This window comes from Microcaecilia unicolor, chromosome 1 (assembly GCF_901765095.1).
Source record: "Microcaecilia unicolor chromosome 1, aMicUni1.1, whole genome shotgun sequence".
Taxonomy (NCBI): domain Eukaryota; kingdom Metazoa; phylum Chordata; class Amphibia; order Gymnophiona; family Siphonopidae; genus Microcaecilia; species Microcaecilia unicolor.
Window position 1 is genome coordinate 600,269,249 of NC_044031.1, and position 16,423 is coordinate 600,285,671.

At 45.9% G+C, this 16,423-nt stretch overlaps 1 protein-coding gene across 1 annotated transcript in view; it reads right to left on the minus strand.

Moving 5' to 3' along the window:
* COL22A1 (collagen type XXII alpha 1 chain) overlaps positions 1-16,423 on the minus strand; it is a 743,309-nt gene that overhangs the window by 257,281 nt on the left and 469,605 nt on the right. Inside the window, exon 24 of the mRNA XM_030219538.1 lies at positions 15,263-15,316. Within this exon, the coding sequence (XP_030075398.1) occupies positions 15,263-15,316 (54 nt within the window). The remainder of the gene's footprint in view (positions 1-15,262; positions 15,317-16,423) is intronic.

Genomic DNA, 16,423 nt, shown 5'->3' on the forward strand with positions numbered 1-16,423 from the left:
AAAGAAGCTAGATATTACTAGGAATTACAAAATCTACCCTAACATAAATATGCTACATATGTAAACTGTATTTCAAACCAAATTAAAACAATTCATTAGTCCTTAGTAAGAACTGATTAAACTAAAAGGTCTGCAGTTTCTTCCTAAACAACGTGTAATTTCTTATCTCTTTAATATGGATAGGAAGAATATTCCAAAACTTAGCTGCCTGATAAGCAAGAGATAATTCAAGTGACCGTTTATATCTTACTCCATTTAGTGTTGGAAAATGTAACCGAAATTAAAGAGCACTTTTCCAAAACTCACTCAGTCGATTATTTTTTTCAGTTTTGAGCTCTGCAATTAATTTCATTCATTGAGGCAAGATTAATTTACTGTAGCTTATTCTCGATCCCTATTGCTTCTCTTTTTCTGATCTATCCCAAGACGTGCTTCCATTCCCTGACATGCTGCTCTATCATGCACACTTCTCCCTCCCCTGCACCCCCCCCCCCCCCCCCAGTTCATTTTCTCTTAGTCTATCTTCCCTCTTCTCCTGATCCTGCCCTTTTGGATTCTTTTTGTCAATGTCTTTCCAACACTGTTGTTCGTTTCCTAAACTTCTTTGTTAGGTGACTTTAATGTCCACTTCTTGTCCCCCCATAGGGCTCCTGATAAATTTATGCTCTCGCTCTTTTTCGATCTCGATATTCTACAACATTTCACTCTCCCTCCATACAAGGCAGGTCAGACCCTGGATCTGGTCCTGTCTTGGGCTTTGGATCCCCTGTCTGTTTTGAACCTCTCAGGAATGCCTTTACCTTCGTTTGATTATTTCCTTGTTAAGTTTTCCCTCATGCTTATCAGTTTTTCATCCACTTTTATCCCCCTTATGGTAACCCATCCCAAGTTCTCTGCAATTGATCTGTCTACCCTCCTGCCCATCTCTTCGTTCTTTCCCCAGGATTTTGTGACCCTCTTTGACTCAGAACAATCATCTCCCTGGGAAGCTTCCATTCATTCATTTAGTTCCCCTCCTCTCAGACAATTAAGGCCTCCCATAACTCTGGTACGCTGCTGACTTCAGAACCCTTAAAAGACAACTCCACAAACTTGAACAGATCTGGAGACATGCCCTTGCTGTCCCAGACTGATCTTGATATCTAGCCACCCTGTGCTTCTACCACTTCCAATTGAACACCTCTCGGTGGAAACATTACTCATATCTGAGGCAACGTTTTCAAGTAGTCTCCTAGAGTTGAGCGTAATCACTCCTAAATTTACATATCCTTCTTCGCTGTTTACCCCTGTTTACCTCAGACTTTACCCAGTTCTTCTTCGAGAAAACTGACCTCCTCCACTCTTCCTTTCCCTCCTCTCCACTCCGATCTGCCCTCTCATCACCTGCTTCACCACCAATACCTTCAGATGTTTCTGTTCTTTCCTCAGCTTCTGCTGGATCTTTCTACTGGTTTCAATTTACTCTCCCCTCTCTCACAGTCTTAGAAAGATTATTCAATGCAGTGAGGAAGACTTCTTGAACTTCTGAACTTATTCCATCCCCTTGGCTAAATATAAACTCTCACAGGCTTCTCCCACTAGTCCTTTCTATGGTTTCCAATAGCTTATCTTTAGGTGAAGTCACCACTTCTTGGAAAGTAGCTATTGTCAAACTGATCCTAAAACAGTCCGCCCTTGACCCTACATCGGCTTTGAGTTACAGACCTATTTCCAATCTCCCTTTCCTTTCAATGTTGGCTGAATGTGTCATTCTCAGCAACTCTCTGTCACGTCCCTTACCTGCACCGCCCTGCCCGCTGGGATGCCCCGCTCCGCGAGCAGGAGAGAGCGGGGTATCGCGGGTTATGGACGGCGTGGAGTCGTGCCCGCCTCCTGGACTAGGCCGGTTCGCCGCTTTAGCGCGGTGGCGGCCGGAGAGCATCGGCGCTGCCAAGATGGCCGGCGTTCTCTAACTAGAAAGCTTCTTCCGGGTGCAGGACCTGGGAGCGGAGAGAACGCCCCTTCTGGGCCCGGATTGGCTGGTCGCGGCTGTACTCCGCCTTCTCTCTGGGACCAGCCTATCCGGAGCCCTGGGGCGGGCTGTTGGCTCCACCCTTCTGACAGCTGATGAGCTTCCTCCGGTTGGAGGGGGCTATTTAAGGGCAGACGCTGGTGGAGTTCTTTGCTTCGGCTTCTGCTTGCGGATCCCTGAGTTCTGTGTTTTGCTTTTGCCTGCTGTTGCCTTTGAACCACAGTTTGGACCTGGACTTTGCTTTTGCCTGCCGCCTGCCTTTGAACCACAGTTTGGACCTGGACTTTGCTTTTGCCTGCCGCCTGCCTTTGAACCCCAGTTTGGACCTGGACTTTGCTTTTGCCTGCCGCCTGCCTTTGAACCACAGTTTGGACCTGGACTTTGCTTTTGCCTGCCGCCTGCCTTTGAACCACAGTTTGGACCTGGACTTTGCTTTTGCCTGCCGCCTGCCTTTGAACCACAGTTTGGACCTGGACTTTGCTTTTGCCTGCCGCCTGCCTTTGAACCACAGTTTGGACCTGGACTTTGCTTTTGCCTGCCGCCTGCCTTTGAACCACAGTTTGGACCTGGACTTTGCTTTTGCCTGCCGCCTGCCTTTGAACCACAGTTTGGACCTGGACTTTGCTTTTGCCTGCCGCCTGCCTTTGAACCACAGTTTGGACCTGGACTTTGCTTTTGCCTGCCGCCTGCCTTTGAACCACAGTTTGGACCTGGACTTTGCTTTTGCCTGCCGCCTGCCTTTGAACCACAGTTTGGACCTGGACTTTGCTTTTGCCTACCGCCTGCCTTTGAACCACAGTTTGGACCTGGACTTTGCTCTCGCTTGCCGCCTGCCTTTGAACCACAGCTTGGGTCAGGACCGTGTCTTTACCTGCTGCCTGCTTTTGTGCCACAGGGTGGATCTGGACTTGCCTTTGTCTACCACCGGCCTGGAACCGCTGATCGGACCGGGACCTTGTCTTTTGGGCAATTGTCTGCTCCATCCTGCCCTTCGTGGGAGGTCTCTGCCCTGACTCCCCAGGTAAGATCAGGACTGTCTGGCTGCCAGACGTTGTTTGGCACAAGGGCTCACTTTTCGGGGCATAGGCCTGACAGAAAGCCGAAGCCATGAGCTCGCCAGATAAGCCTGATCTGACTGACTTGGCTCAAGCTCTTCAACAGCAACAGGCCCAGCTCAACAGATTATCTGGAGTACTGCAAGATGTGTGTTCTCAGATGTCCGTGCAGCGAGCACCGGCTTCCGGAGCTAGTAGGACATCTCCACCTCTGCCTGCCTTTCGTTTGCCTGAACCTCCTCGGTTTGACGGCACACCCTCCGCATGCCGCGGATTCTTGAATCAATGTCAGATGCTCTTTGACATGCAACCTGCTTCTTTTCCTACGGACAAACAGAAGATTACCTACATTATCTCATTACTCTCCGGTGCGGCTCTGGCATGGGCGTCACCTCTCTGGGAGCAACAGGATCCTCTCCTTTCGGAATTAGGAGAATTCCTGCGTCAGTTCTGCATGGTCTTCGATGTTCCAGGACGCCCTTCTTCTGCCGCAGGAGAGCTACTACGGATTCAGCAAGGAAGCAGTACGGTTGGTACCTATGCTATTCGATTCCGTACCCTGGCGGCGGAACTTAAATGGAATCAAGAGGCTCTTACGGCCATTTTCTGGCAAGGCTTGAGTGGACGCATTAAGGACGAATTAGCCGGCCGAGAAATCCCTGGTACTCTGGACGCTCTTATCGCCTTAAGCACTCGGATTGATGTCCGCTTCCAGGAACGAGCACGAGAACAAGTTGCCTCTCGTCCGTCTCGCAGGTTTTCCCCTCAAAGACCACGAACGGTCTCTCCTCAGGAGGGTGCGGTTCCTACTGCGGAGGGATCGGAAGTGCCTATGGTGATTGGCAGGCATCGACTAACAGCTGTGGAACGAACCCATCGGAGGGAGAATAAACTATGTATGTACTGTGGGAAACCTGGTCATTTTGTGAAAAGGTGTCCCAACAAGCCGGGAAATGCTTAGACCCTAGCCTGGTGAAGGGGGTGGTTGTGGGTCGTTCAGGAACCCTTCCGGATAACTTAATGACAGTACCTATTATCTTACTGTGGCAAGAATACAGGATAAATACCCTAGCCTTGCTGGATTCAGGAGCAGGAGGCAACTTTATTGATGCTAGACTACTTCAGGGCCTAGGCAGGCCGGTTACTCCCTGTAAACCAGCTCTTCAAGTAACGTCTATTCATGGCTCTACTCTGCCACAGCCTATTACCCATCTCACTCTTCCGCTGCGAATGCAGGTGGGTCTTCTTCATCATGAGGAGATACAATTTCTTATTTTACCTCAAGCCATCCATCCTGTAATTCTAGGTATACCCTGGTTGCGGCTGCACGCGCCTTGCATAGACTGGCCTTCGGGAGAGATCAGCCGGTGGAGTGGTCGTTGTTTTGAAACTTGTCTAACACCAGTGCGCCCTCCCTCTATTAATGTGCCAGCGCTATCTGGAGTCCTCCACCCCTGTGAAGCTTCTCTTCCGAAGGAATACAAGGAGTTTTCTGATGTCTTTGATGCCCGGGAGGCGGATTCCCTCCCACCCCATCGCCCGTTTGATTGTCCCATTGATTTGTTACCCGGTACGATGCCCCCTCGAGGAAGATTATATGCCTTGTCCCGGGATGAATCTGCTGCCATGCGGGACTACATTCAGGACAATCTTCGTAAAGGATTCATCCGACCATCTTCTTCTCCTGCCGGGGCAGGGTTCTTTTTTGTTTCCAAAAAAGATGGGTCCTTGCGGCCCTGCATTGACTATCGCGGACTTAACAACATCACAGTCAAGAACCGGTATCCCCTCCCACTTATCCCGGAGCTTTTTGATCGACTCCAGGGGGCAGTTATTTTTACTAAGTTGGATCTGCGAGGGGCCTACAACTTGATTCGTATCCGTCAGGGAGACGAGTGGAAAACTGCATTTAATACTCACGACGGTCATTTTGAGTATCGGGTCATGCCTTTTGGACTTTGTAATGCTCCGGCTGTATTTCAAGATTTCATCAATTTCATTTTCCGGGATCTTCTTTGTTCTTCAGTCATTGTTTACTTGGACGATATTCTGATCTTCTCTGCTTCTCCCCTGGATCATCCCGGGCATGTCCGCACAGTGCTTCAACGACTCCGGGATCATCGACTGTTTGCCAAGTTGGAAAAGTGTGCGTTTCATCAATCCACTATTCCTTTTTTGGGACATATTATCTCTGCTGTTGGATTACAAATGGATCCTGCTAAACTGCAGGCTATCCGGGACTGGCCTCTCCCCCAGGGTCTCCGAGCCTTACAGCGTTTTCTTGGCTTTGCTAACTACTACAGACAATTCATTCCCCATTATTCGCTCCTCACGGCTCCTTTGACAGCCCTTACTCGGAAGGGGGCGGATGTTCGGCATTGGTCTCCTGCTGCCCTGGAGGCTTTTTCTGCCTTGAAGGCGGCTTTCTTGTCTGCATCTGTACTCCGTAGCCCTGATGTCACGCAGCCTTTCATCGTGGAGGTCGATGCCTCTGCTTTGGGGGTAGGGGCGGTGCTGTCCCAGACAACTTCTTCTGGTAAGAAACATCCTTGTTTTTTTTTTTCTAAGAAGTTTTCGCCTGCTGAACGCAATTATACTATCGGGGACAGGGAGCTGCTGGCCCTGAAACTCGCCTTTCAGGAGTGGCGATACCTACTGGAGGGGGCTGCTCACCCTATTACAGTCATCACTGATCACAAAAATCTGCTTTATTTGCAAGATGCCAAACGCTTGAATCCCCGGCAGGCTCGCTGGTCACTATTTTTTGCGCGTTTTACCTTTCACTTGGTGTTTCGGCCCGCAGAGAAGAATATACAGGCAGATGCCCTCTCCCGAGCTTTTGACGTACCTGAGGAGCCTGAGGAGCTCTATCCTATGCTCAATCCTGCTTGCCTTTCTCCTACGGTGGGGGCATCCGCCTGTCTCAAGACTCCTGTTCCGGCCCGATCTCGTCGCAAGGTCCTTCAGTGGGGTCATTCTGCTGCGTTTTCGGGTCATTTTGGATTCCGTAAGACCTACCATCTTATTTCCCGTTATTTTTGGTGGCCCCACATGGCCCAAGAGATTCGGCAGTTTGTCTCTACCTGTCCTACCTGTGCCCGTACCAAGTCCTTGCCAGGCAAGCCGTGGGGGCTTCTTCAACCATTGCCAGTACCCCACCTACCCTGGCAGGAGGTCTCCATGGACTTTATAACTGATCTTCCTTGTTCCAGGGGCAACACGATCATCTGGGTGGTGGTGGATCGTTTTTCTCGCATGGCCCACTTCGTACCCATGCGGTCCCTGCCATCTGCAAAGGCTCTTGCATCGCATTTTATCCAGCACATTTTTCGGTTGCATGGACTGCCGCATCGTATCATCAGCGATAGAGGATCACAATTCACCTCTAAATTTTGGAGATCGCTATGCTCAGCCTTTGGGGTTACCACACATTTCTCTTCAGCTTACCATCCTCAGACCAACGGCATGGCAGAGCGTACTAACCAGACCCTTAAAGCCTTTCTTCGGGCCTTCACTAATGCTCGGCAAGATGATTGGACGGATCTTCTGGCCTGGGCTGAATTCGCCTACAACAATAGTTTCCATTCGGCCTCACGGACATCTCCCTTCTTCACTGTTTTTGGACGTCATCCTCGTCTTCCGCCTCCGATTCCTTTGACTGCGGCTCCTCCACTGATCCAGTCTACTCTCACCACCATTCATGCAACCTGGAGGACAGTTCGTCAGCAGTTGGGGAGGGCGGCTGCTCGGTACAAGCGATTTGCTGATCGACATCGCTGTGCCGCTCCCGTATTTCAGCCAGGACAGCGAGTATGGCTCAGCACCAAGTACCTCAAACTGCGTCTTCCCTCTCTTAAGTTTGCTCCTCGCTTCATCGGGCCATTTTCTGTGAGATCTAGAGTGGGGACGATGGTCTATCGCCTTCAACTACCAGGTAATCTTCGCATTCACAATGCTTTTCATGTGTCTCTGCTTAAACCTTTTAGGACTTCCCGCTGGCATCCTGCTCCCAAGAAGATTCGGGTTCCAGACTCTGACCCTGATCCGGAGTTCAAGGTAAAAGAGATTCTTGACTCTAAACTCCAGCGAGGTCGATTGTTTTACTTGATCTCGTGGAAGAACTTTGGTCCTGAGGATAACTCGTGGGAACCAGTTGCTAATATCCTTGCTCCTGATTTGTTGCACGAGTTCCACTCTCGCTACCCTACTAAGCCTGGACCTAGACGGAGAGGGGGGGCTTACGGGGGGGGGTACTGTCACGTCCCTTACCTGCACCGCCCTGCCCGCTGGGATGCCCCGCTCCGCGAGCAGGAGAGAGCGGGGTATCGCGGGTTATGGACGGCGTGGAGTCGTGCCCGCCTCCTGGACTAGGCCGGTTCGCCGCTTTAGCGCGGTGGCGGCCGGAGAGCATCGGCGCTGCCAAGATGGCCGGCGTTCTCTAACTAGAAAGCTTCTTCCGGGTGCGGGACCTGGGAGCGGAGAGAACGCCCCTTCTGGGCCCGGATTGGCTGGTCGCGGCTGTACTCCGCCTTCTCTCTGGGACCAGCCTATCCGGAGCCCTGGGGCGGGCTGTTGGCTCCACCCTTCTGACAGCTGATGAGCTTCCTCCGGTTGGAGGGGGCTATTTAAGGGCAGACGCTGGTGGAGTTCTTTGCTTCGGCTTCTGCTTGCGGATCCCTGAGTTCTGTGTTTTGCTTTTGCCTGCTGTTGCCTTTGAACCACAGTTTGGACCTGGACTTTGCTTTTGCCTGCCGCCTGCCTTTGAACCACAGTTTGGACCTGGACTTTGCTTTTGCCTGCCGCCTGCCTTTGAACCACAGTTTGGACCTGGACTTTGCTTTTGCCTGCCGCCTGCCTTTGAACCACAGTTTGGACCTGGACTTTGCTTTTGCCTGCCGCCTGCCTTTGAACCACAGTTTGGACCTGGACTTTGCTTTTGCCTGCCGCCTGCCTTTGAACCACAGTTTGGACCTGGACTTTGCTTTTGCCTGCCGCCTACCTTTGAACCACAGTTTGGACCTGGACTTTGCTTTTGCCTGCCGCCTGCCTTTGAACCACAGTTTGGACCTGGACTTTGCTTTTGCCTGCCGCCTGCCTTTGAACCACAGTTTGGACCTGGACTTTGCCTTTGCCTGCCGCCTGCCTTTGAACCACAGTTTGGACCTGGACTTTGCTTTTGCCTGCCGCCTGCCTTTGAACCACAGTTTGGACCTGGACTTTGCTTTTGCCTGCCGCCTGCCTTTGAACCACAGTTTGGACCTGGACTTTGCTTTTGCCTGCCGCCTGCCTTTGAACCACAGTTTGGACCTGGACTTTGCTTTTGCCTGCCGCCTGCCTTTGAACCACAGTTTGGACCTGGACTTTGCTTTTGCCTACCGCCTGCCTTTGAACCACAGTTTGGACCTGGACTTTGCTCTCGCTTGCCGCCTGCCTTTGAACCACAGCTTGGGTCAGGACCGTGTCTTTACCTGCTGCCTGCTTTTGTGCCACAGGGTGGATCTGGACTTGCCTTTGTCTACCACCGGCCTGGAACCGCTGATCGGACCGGGACCTTGTCTTTTGGGCAATTGTCTGCTCCATCCTGCCCTTCGTGGGAGGTCTCTGCCCTGACTCCCCAGGTAAGATCAGGACTGTCTGGCTGCCAGACGTTGTTTGGCACAAGGGCTCACTTTTCGGGGCATAGGCCTGACACTCTCCCAGCACCTTGATTCTTCCAACTACCTTCACTCTTTTCAGTCGGCTTCCGACGAGGCCACTCAACAGAAACCATCAAGATGTCCCTTTTGAATGATCTGTATGCTGCCCGTGACTGTGGTCACTTTACCCTCCTAATCTCCTTAGGCTTAAGTGCAGCCTTTTATCTTGTTAGTCACGCCATTCTCTTAGAAAGGCTGGTTTCCTTGGTAATCACTGGCTTGGTCCTCTCTTGGTTCACCTAATTTCTTACTAACCACACTTACTCTGTGGCTCTCCCTAACTCAAACTCCTCCACTCGTCCTTTATGCTGTGGTATCCCTCAAGGTTCATTTCTCTCTCTTCAACATCTTTTTGGCTCCTTTGGTGACACTAATCCAATCTACTGTAATAAAATTTTACATTTATGCAGTACGAATTGGGCTACCAGCATCAAATTAGAACTGATTCACCCTTATTTGGCAGCTTGACCCCCAGTGGTAGTATGACAATACTACTACTAGGGGTTAAACAGCACCATTTTAAAACTGGTATTCTAGAAGGCAACAGTGACTGGAGATCATTCTTTATCCCTGCTAAGCATAATACAGCATGGGATAGCTACATCCCATTCACAGTACTCATTCAGGCCGATATTTAAAACTCACCAGCCAGAAACGGCTCTTGGTCATTTAAATAGCCTTAAGCCAACTAAGCACTAATATTCAGTGCGACATAGCCGGCTATCTTGGCTGAATATTACTGCTTAGTGGTAGGCATGGTCATTGGCTATGTTGCCGACACAGCCGGTTAGCACTAATATTCATTGGCTTACCAGGTAAGTTTAGTGGTCAGATAGACCCACGTAAATAGCAGGCCTATCTTTGGCCACTATAATTTAGCCGGAGAGCTGATGAATATTGGTATTAACTGGTTATGTTTTTGGAGGCCATAAAAAACCACGGCATTGAATTTCTGGGTTTGCCGACGACTGTGGGAGTTAGCCAGACTCCCTCCTACAGTCTGAATATCGGCCCCATTTAGTATGCCTCCATCATTAGAGCTTACAGGTCTAAACTTTTGTTGCTTACACTGTATTTGAATTCAGACCTTTCTAGTTATTGCATACTGGCTTGCTCATATTTTGTATAGACTTGTCAGGTCTCCTCTACTTTGTTGCAGATAAGTGAGTTACTCAGATGGCTTCTCCCTCCCCCCCCCCCCCCCCCCCCCCCCATCAGTCTTTTGCTGGGAGTTACATTCTAGAGTCATCCGCTTTCATATGCCACACCAACTGTCTAGGTTAAACACCTGGCAACACAGTGCCTGAACTTCTCAGTTAGAATCCCTTTTCCTATCATGGAAAGATGTATGCCTTCTTACAACTGACTCTTATTTTTCCATACATTGCCCCAACCACTTATTTATTTATTTGAATTTATTAACTGCCCTTATGAAGAGATTCACCCATGTTATTTAAAACCTTCTTTATATCAGGTTTTCAGACACATATTGACGTTATGGTTCAATTTTATTTTTCAATTTTCCTTTTCCCAACTGGATAACAGTTGTTTAAAGAAAAGAAAAGCAAACAAAAGAAAAAACATATCCATTACACAATAAGGAAAATACAAACAAAGGTAATGCATAGCAGTCCACAATTTAAAGAGAGAATTTGAATCTCTATACATGAAGAAATTTTGTACCCAAAAATCAATAAAAGTTGACGGAAAAAAGGAAAGGCTTCTCTTCAGGAATTAGTGTAATAATACTGGCTAGTCAGCAATAAGGGACAATGTCACAAGGACCTTCTTCAATAATTTTCCTGACACAAATCTGTCAGTCAGTTGGATCATAAAAAATGTACTTCATATTATGGAATTTGACTATGCACTACAATGAAAATTCAATCAAAATAACACACCTAACTGAAGAAAATAGGTCTAGAGAGTAAACTCCTTCCTCTGAGCATAAGTACTCTTGGCAACATCTCAAAACATTCTCAGTTTAAAACTATAAAAAGATATATCATTATGACTAAGACAGTACACTTAAGGAGAAAATCCCTACCTGAATCCAGCCTAAGGGGTCCTTTTACTAAGGTGCACTAAATGCTACACAGCACATGGTATCCTTATTTATTTAATTTACAGTATTTACAGTCTGTACTATCTGCAAATTCTAGGCATTTACTGCACACTAATTCATTATCACGCGCTAAGGGGGTTGTTTATTTGTATCCCGCGCTTTCCCACTCAAAGCAGGCTCAATGCGGCTTACATAGTAATAGGAATACAGAATATTGTTAGAAAGGGTAAATATACCAGAATAATAGGAGAGATGAGTAGGTAGGGATAGGCAATGGAGGGGAGCAAAGTGGGAGATATAGTTTGGATCAATGTCGTTATCATATGGGTGTGTGATAGGTAGATGGGTTCATAAGATTAATCAGGGTCATGTGGATAGGCTTGCTTGAATAAATGGGTTTTTAGTGCTTTCCGAAAGGGTAGGTAGTCATGGATAGATTGGATAGATCTGGGGAGGGCATTCCACAGTTTGCTGCCTAGGAAGGAGAAGTTAGATCCATAATAGGTTTTGTATTTGATTCCTTATGCTACAAGGTTATTGTTTCTGGCCAAGTCATTTTAACTCCGGTGAATTATTACCTCAGTATTTCGCACTTAGTATTTGGTTTGTATTCCTATTAGCTGAAGATCCTGAGAGGCCTTCGTACTATGTTTCTAAATTAATGCTTCTATTAATGGAGTCTCCTGGTAGTAGTATTTTTATCTTTTGAATTATTTTATTGGGGATTTGGGGATTTTGTGTGCATTGAGTGTTTCTTTATCTCTGGTACTAATTCAAATTTCATTTCAGAACTGTTATAATTTTCCAATGCAGTAAAGGCAATTTGTAAAGAGAGAGAGAGGAATAAAATGGACCCTGCTGCGGATAACTCGAGCTAAGCTTCCCCCTAAATCCATTAGTTCACCTTAATAAAAGGACCCTAAGTTGACAAAAAGTGTTATAGGAAGAGATGAATCATCAGTAAAACTCTCAGTCATTCCGGACATATCAGAGTCAGTAGATTGCTGAATAAAAGACATCAATTCACCAGTATTTAATTTCTTCAAAATGACAAATAAAAGGCTTTTAAAATCAAAAGAATAGCTTTCTCAAGAATTTTTAAAATGTCTACCAAATATTTCCTGAGCATGTCCAGTGGTGATATCAGTCTCTGTCTAAGGAAGTTGATCAGCTTAGCATTGCGCTTTGGAATATAATTATCCAAAATTCCCACTTTCCTTTGTACTTTTTGACTTCCCTTTTAGAAAGCCATGTTATTTTCATGTAACTAATCACCTTTCAGTTCAACGTTAGATAACTGCAGCTTAGACTGTTCCTCCTCTACACTCAGTGTTTTAACAGAATTCTGCATCGATGTGGAAAATGAATTAGTTCGTATCTACAGCACACTATATGCTATCTAAGATAACTATTTTAGGCTTGTCAGGAAGGAGTCTAAGGAAATCTTCTGGGAATGGTATGGTCGTACTACCACATCCCAATGAAGAAATAAATTCTTCAGAGGCTTCTTTCTCTTCCCTTTGCTGCTCCTATATCCAGGTAGCTATCTTACTCCCATCCCTCCCAGCGCTGGAGGTCCCAGATGCTGTTCCAGAGGCCCTCAGAAGACATCCCAAGTTGCTCTTCTGTTCTACTGCTCTAGTCGATGTTCTTTATGTGCTACTGCTCTGGAGAGGCAGTGCTCTCATCCATCCCCTCTCATGATACCGGGGAAGGGATACACTGCTCCAGGCTCAAGATAGCTCGCAGTTCCAGAGTCAGAAACTATAACACCTTTCCTTCATCCGGCTCCAAGGGCTGCTCATTAGAATTATCAGGAGCATCATGCACATGCCCTCGAAAGATGTAGACAAACTGGGATTAGTGACTCAGCAGGATACACTTTAAGTCTTCCCCTTCCACTTTTTTGTATTGCCAGAATAAAGACAATACAAATGATTAAATACCAGAAAAATACAAATTGGGGAAGATGCACTGATCAGTCATCCATACTGAAACACACTGCAAAGAGTCACATATTGATGTTTTCTGTTATACACTGTCTTTCCTCACTTTTCCCACAAATAGGTACTACTTCTAAGAATACAACATTATCTACTAGGAGCTTTAACCTCTCCCTCAACTACTGTAAATTTGTTTATGCTACAAGGTTGCTGTTTCTGGCCAAGTCATTTTAACTCCGGTGAATTATTACCTCAGTTTTTCGTACTTAGTATTTGGTTTGTATTCCTATTAGCTGAAGATCCTGAGAGGCCTTCGTACTATGTTTCTAAATTAATGCTTCTATTAATGGAGTCTCCCGGTAGTATTATTTTTATCTTTTGAATTATTTTATTGGGGATTTGGGGATTTTGTGTGCATTGAGTGTTTCTTTATGTCTGGCACTAATTCAAATTCCATTTCAGAACTGTTATAATTTTCCAATGCAGAAAAGGCAATTTGTAAAGAGAAAGAGGGAGATCATTTGGGAGAGTGGATCCCTTAACAACAAGAGAATGGAAACAAATCACTGGACTCACTAATATGGAACATTGGTTCAGCTCAAAACAGCAGTGCGTCCAAAAAGGCACAGAGCTAACCTGCACAGGTGGGGAAGATTCCAAATAGTAGCTGTATATTAGGTACATAGAAACATAGAAAAATGTAGACAGATAAACATCTACTCTCCCTATCACTCTTTTACAGATCCTGTATACTTGTCCCAAGCTCTCTTGAATTCAGATACTGTTTTCATCTCCACCACTCCCATCGGGAGGCCATCCCACAAATTCACCACCCTTTCCATGAACAAGTATTTCCTCAGGTTACTTCTGAGTCTATCCCTTTCACCTTTATCCTATGCCCCCTCATTCCAGGGCTGGAAATTACACTGAACCCAGACAGGAGGGTCTGACCATCGCAGCCACATGCAGTGAGTTTGGCTCGCCCCAAAGACAAATGCCTGGAAGATGAATGTGCCCCAGTGACTGAGGGGGAAAAGGAAGTGCTGGAACGGGTTTCTTTCCCAGCAAAGAACTAGAAGGAACATCTTTCTGGCTTAATGAGAATGGCAACACCCTGAGGGGAGATTCTATCCTCATTTTTCAAGGTGCTGTTGGAGGCATGAAGCAAGAACCTAATGATAGTACTTTTGGACAATTACCTTCAACTCTCAAGAGTAAGCCAACTAGTTATGTCCCTGAAATCTATATGGTTTAGCAAAAGTTACGCATCCTGTGGTGAATTCGTTAACTTCTCAAGTTAAAGATTTAGAACAGAAAATATTTCTGCAAGAAACAAATCTTAAAAGTTAAGTTTTTGGAAGAGAAGTACAAAATAAGAACCTGTACATAATATGTAAACTGCTTTGATTGTAACCACAAAAAGGCAGTATATCAAATACCACTCCCTTTCCTTTCTCCATAAAATAGTCCACTGAAAAACTGTCATAGAAAGTTCTACCTGCGGCTGGCATAACTTTGCATACATGGGTGAATCGCTTCATAATGGTGGTTAATAAATCTCAATAAATAAGTATGTGCCAATAAGTTACATGCATGAAGTGTCAATCCCATCCCAGTTCCACTTAACTTCCTGCATGCATATGCACATACCACATAAAAATGCTCACTATGCATCAGCAGTGTATACTTTTTAATCATATATTCCACTGGATAGTTTTACAGTGCCTTTTCCTGCACATACAATTCTGTCTTATGCTTTAAAAAGGCATATAAAATTACTCCATAATTGTACAGTATGCCCTGCAGCATAATCTCATCAGTGCTTTCATGATCATCTGAAAATCAAATTTCCACCAAGTTCAAAGGCCAGAGAGGCGCCATACGGGCTACAGCCATGAATTGTTGTATCCAGCCTCTCACAGAATAACATGAAAAAATGAATAGCAAGTGGTGGGGATATTGTGTTAGAACAGCAGCGACTTATGCCAATGTGGGTGCATTTTACAAAGTGAGCAGCTCTGAGCTCCTCTTCAGCAATATTTATAATAAACTGTGAAAAAAGGATAAGATAAGAAAACAGATGTGTGCCATGCTAATTACTTTGCATAGAGACTTGATCTAACCAGATCAAGTAGGAATAATATTCTTGGTTACTGTATGTGTACACGTAGGCAAATCCACTACTGAACCAACTTCCAGTCAAGTCTAGGAACCAAAATCAGGTGAGGTCAGTTTTAAGGATGCACAGGTAGTAGATTTTTGGATCATTTTCAGATTTAGTCATCAAATTTTGGATATTTAACAAAGTTGTTTTTAATGTGAGCAAATCAATTCTACATGGATTATTAATTCATAGGTTAATGTTCGTTAAATTGATTTTGTGCACACTTGTTTCTTTAAGCCAACTCACAAACTGAATGTACATTACAAATACACATCCCTAGTCAGTTCAGAAAGGCATTCCCTCCTCAATAATACACCAGTGTACTTACTGGAACGCCAACTGGTCCTGGGGCTCCAGCAATGCCAGGTAATCCTGGTGGGCCCTGCAATAAGAAAGGATAAAGTTCATTAAAATATATTTGGTATGCAGTTTCTAAAGCACATTCTCTAGCAAACCCAGCCTACAAATATAGCCAATTTTCAGCAGCGGTGGTGGCGATCACATATTTTTAAATGCCAGCTGGGGCAGCTAGTTGGTAACAATCAATATATGTAGAATGCAGGTACTGCTGCCAACTCTCTGTACAGCAGCAATATGGCGCATTGAGGTACGCGTGTAGATTTGTGCACACATCTCAATTGTTTATCCAGCCACTTTAGTCATGATAAGTGGCCGATAACAACCACTGGGCCAGTGTTCTTTACATCACCAGCTTCCATCCAGAGAGAAGCAGAAATAAGACTGCCTTTCATTAATCTGGATACAGCCTAGACAGCAAAGCAGTGCATAACCTTGAAGAAAATCCCTTTCAAGGAATCTTAGAAGAAATGGCCAAATGTGATGGGAACACTCAGTGGCTAAAATTATCACTATTGCTCTTGTATGCAGCTGAGGATCCCAGTGCAGCACAGTCAGTGCATGGAAATATTAAGGGTCTGATATAAAAAGCTGTGCTATCCTTTAACATGGTATGTTTTTGATTTTCCTTAACTGATGTACTAAGGAATTTAGCATGGAAAATGAACAGTAAAATCATCAGAGACAGGTGTAGTGAGGAAATGGAACAAGACAGGAGAAGACAGCAGGGAAGAGAGATGCAACAGGAATATGCTGGGGGATGGAGTGGAAGGAACAATAAAATGCCAGGCAATGAGGGTTGGGGGTGGGGAAGATAGAGAGGAGATGCTGGGCTATGACAGTAGAGGAAGGGAGAGGGAGTGTAGTGGAAGTGAATTTTAAAGATTGTTTTTCAACTCTGCCTTGACCGACCAGTGCACTCGGGGTCTGTATTTTTGATTAGAAGTAATTCTGTTTAAAAATGATTGTTTAACTTTGTGTGAAAATACGTTGGAATGTAGAAGATAAGATACAGCTCTAATTAATTTGTTTTTTGAAGGGAAAGATGGGACCTGTTTTCGAGTTCAGACTGGCCACCTGGACTAGGAAACATGTGACCACATTCCCACAGTATGGCTTATCTACCTAAACC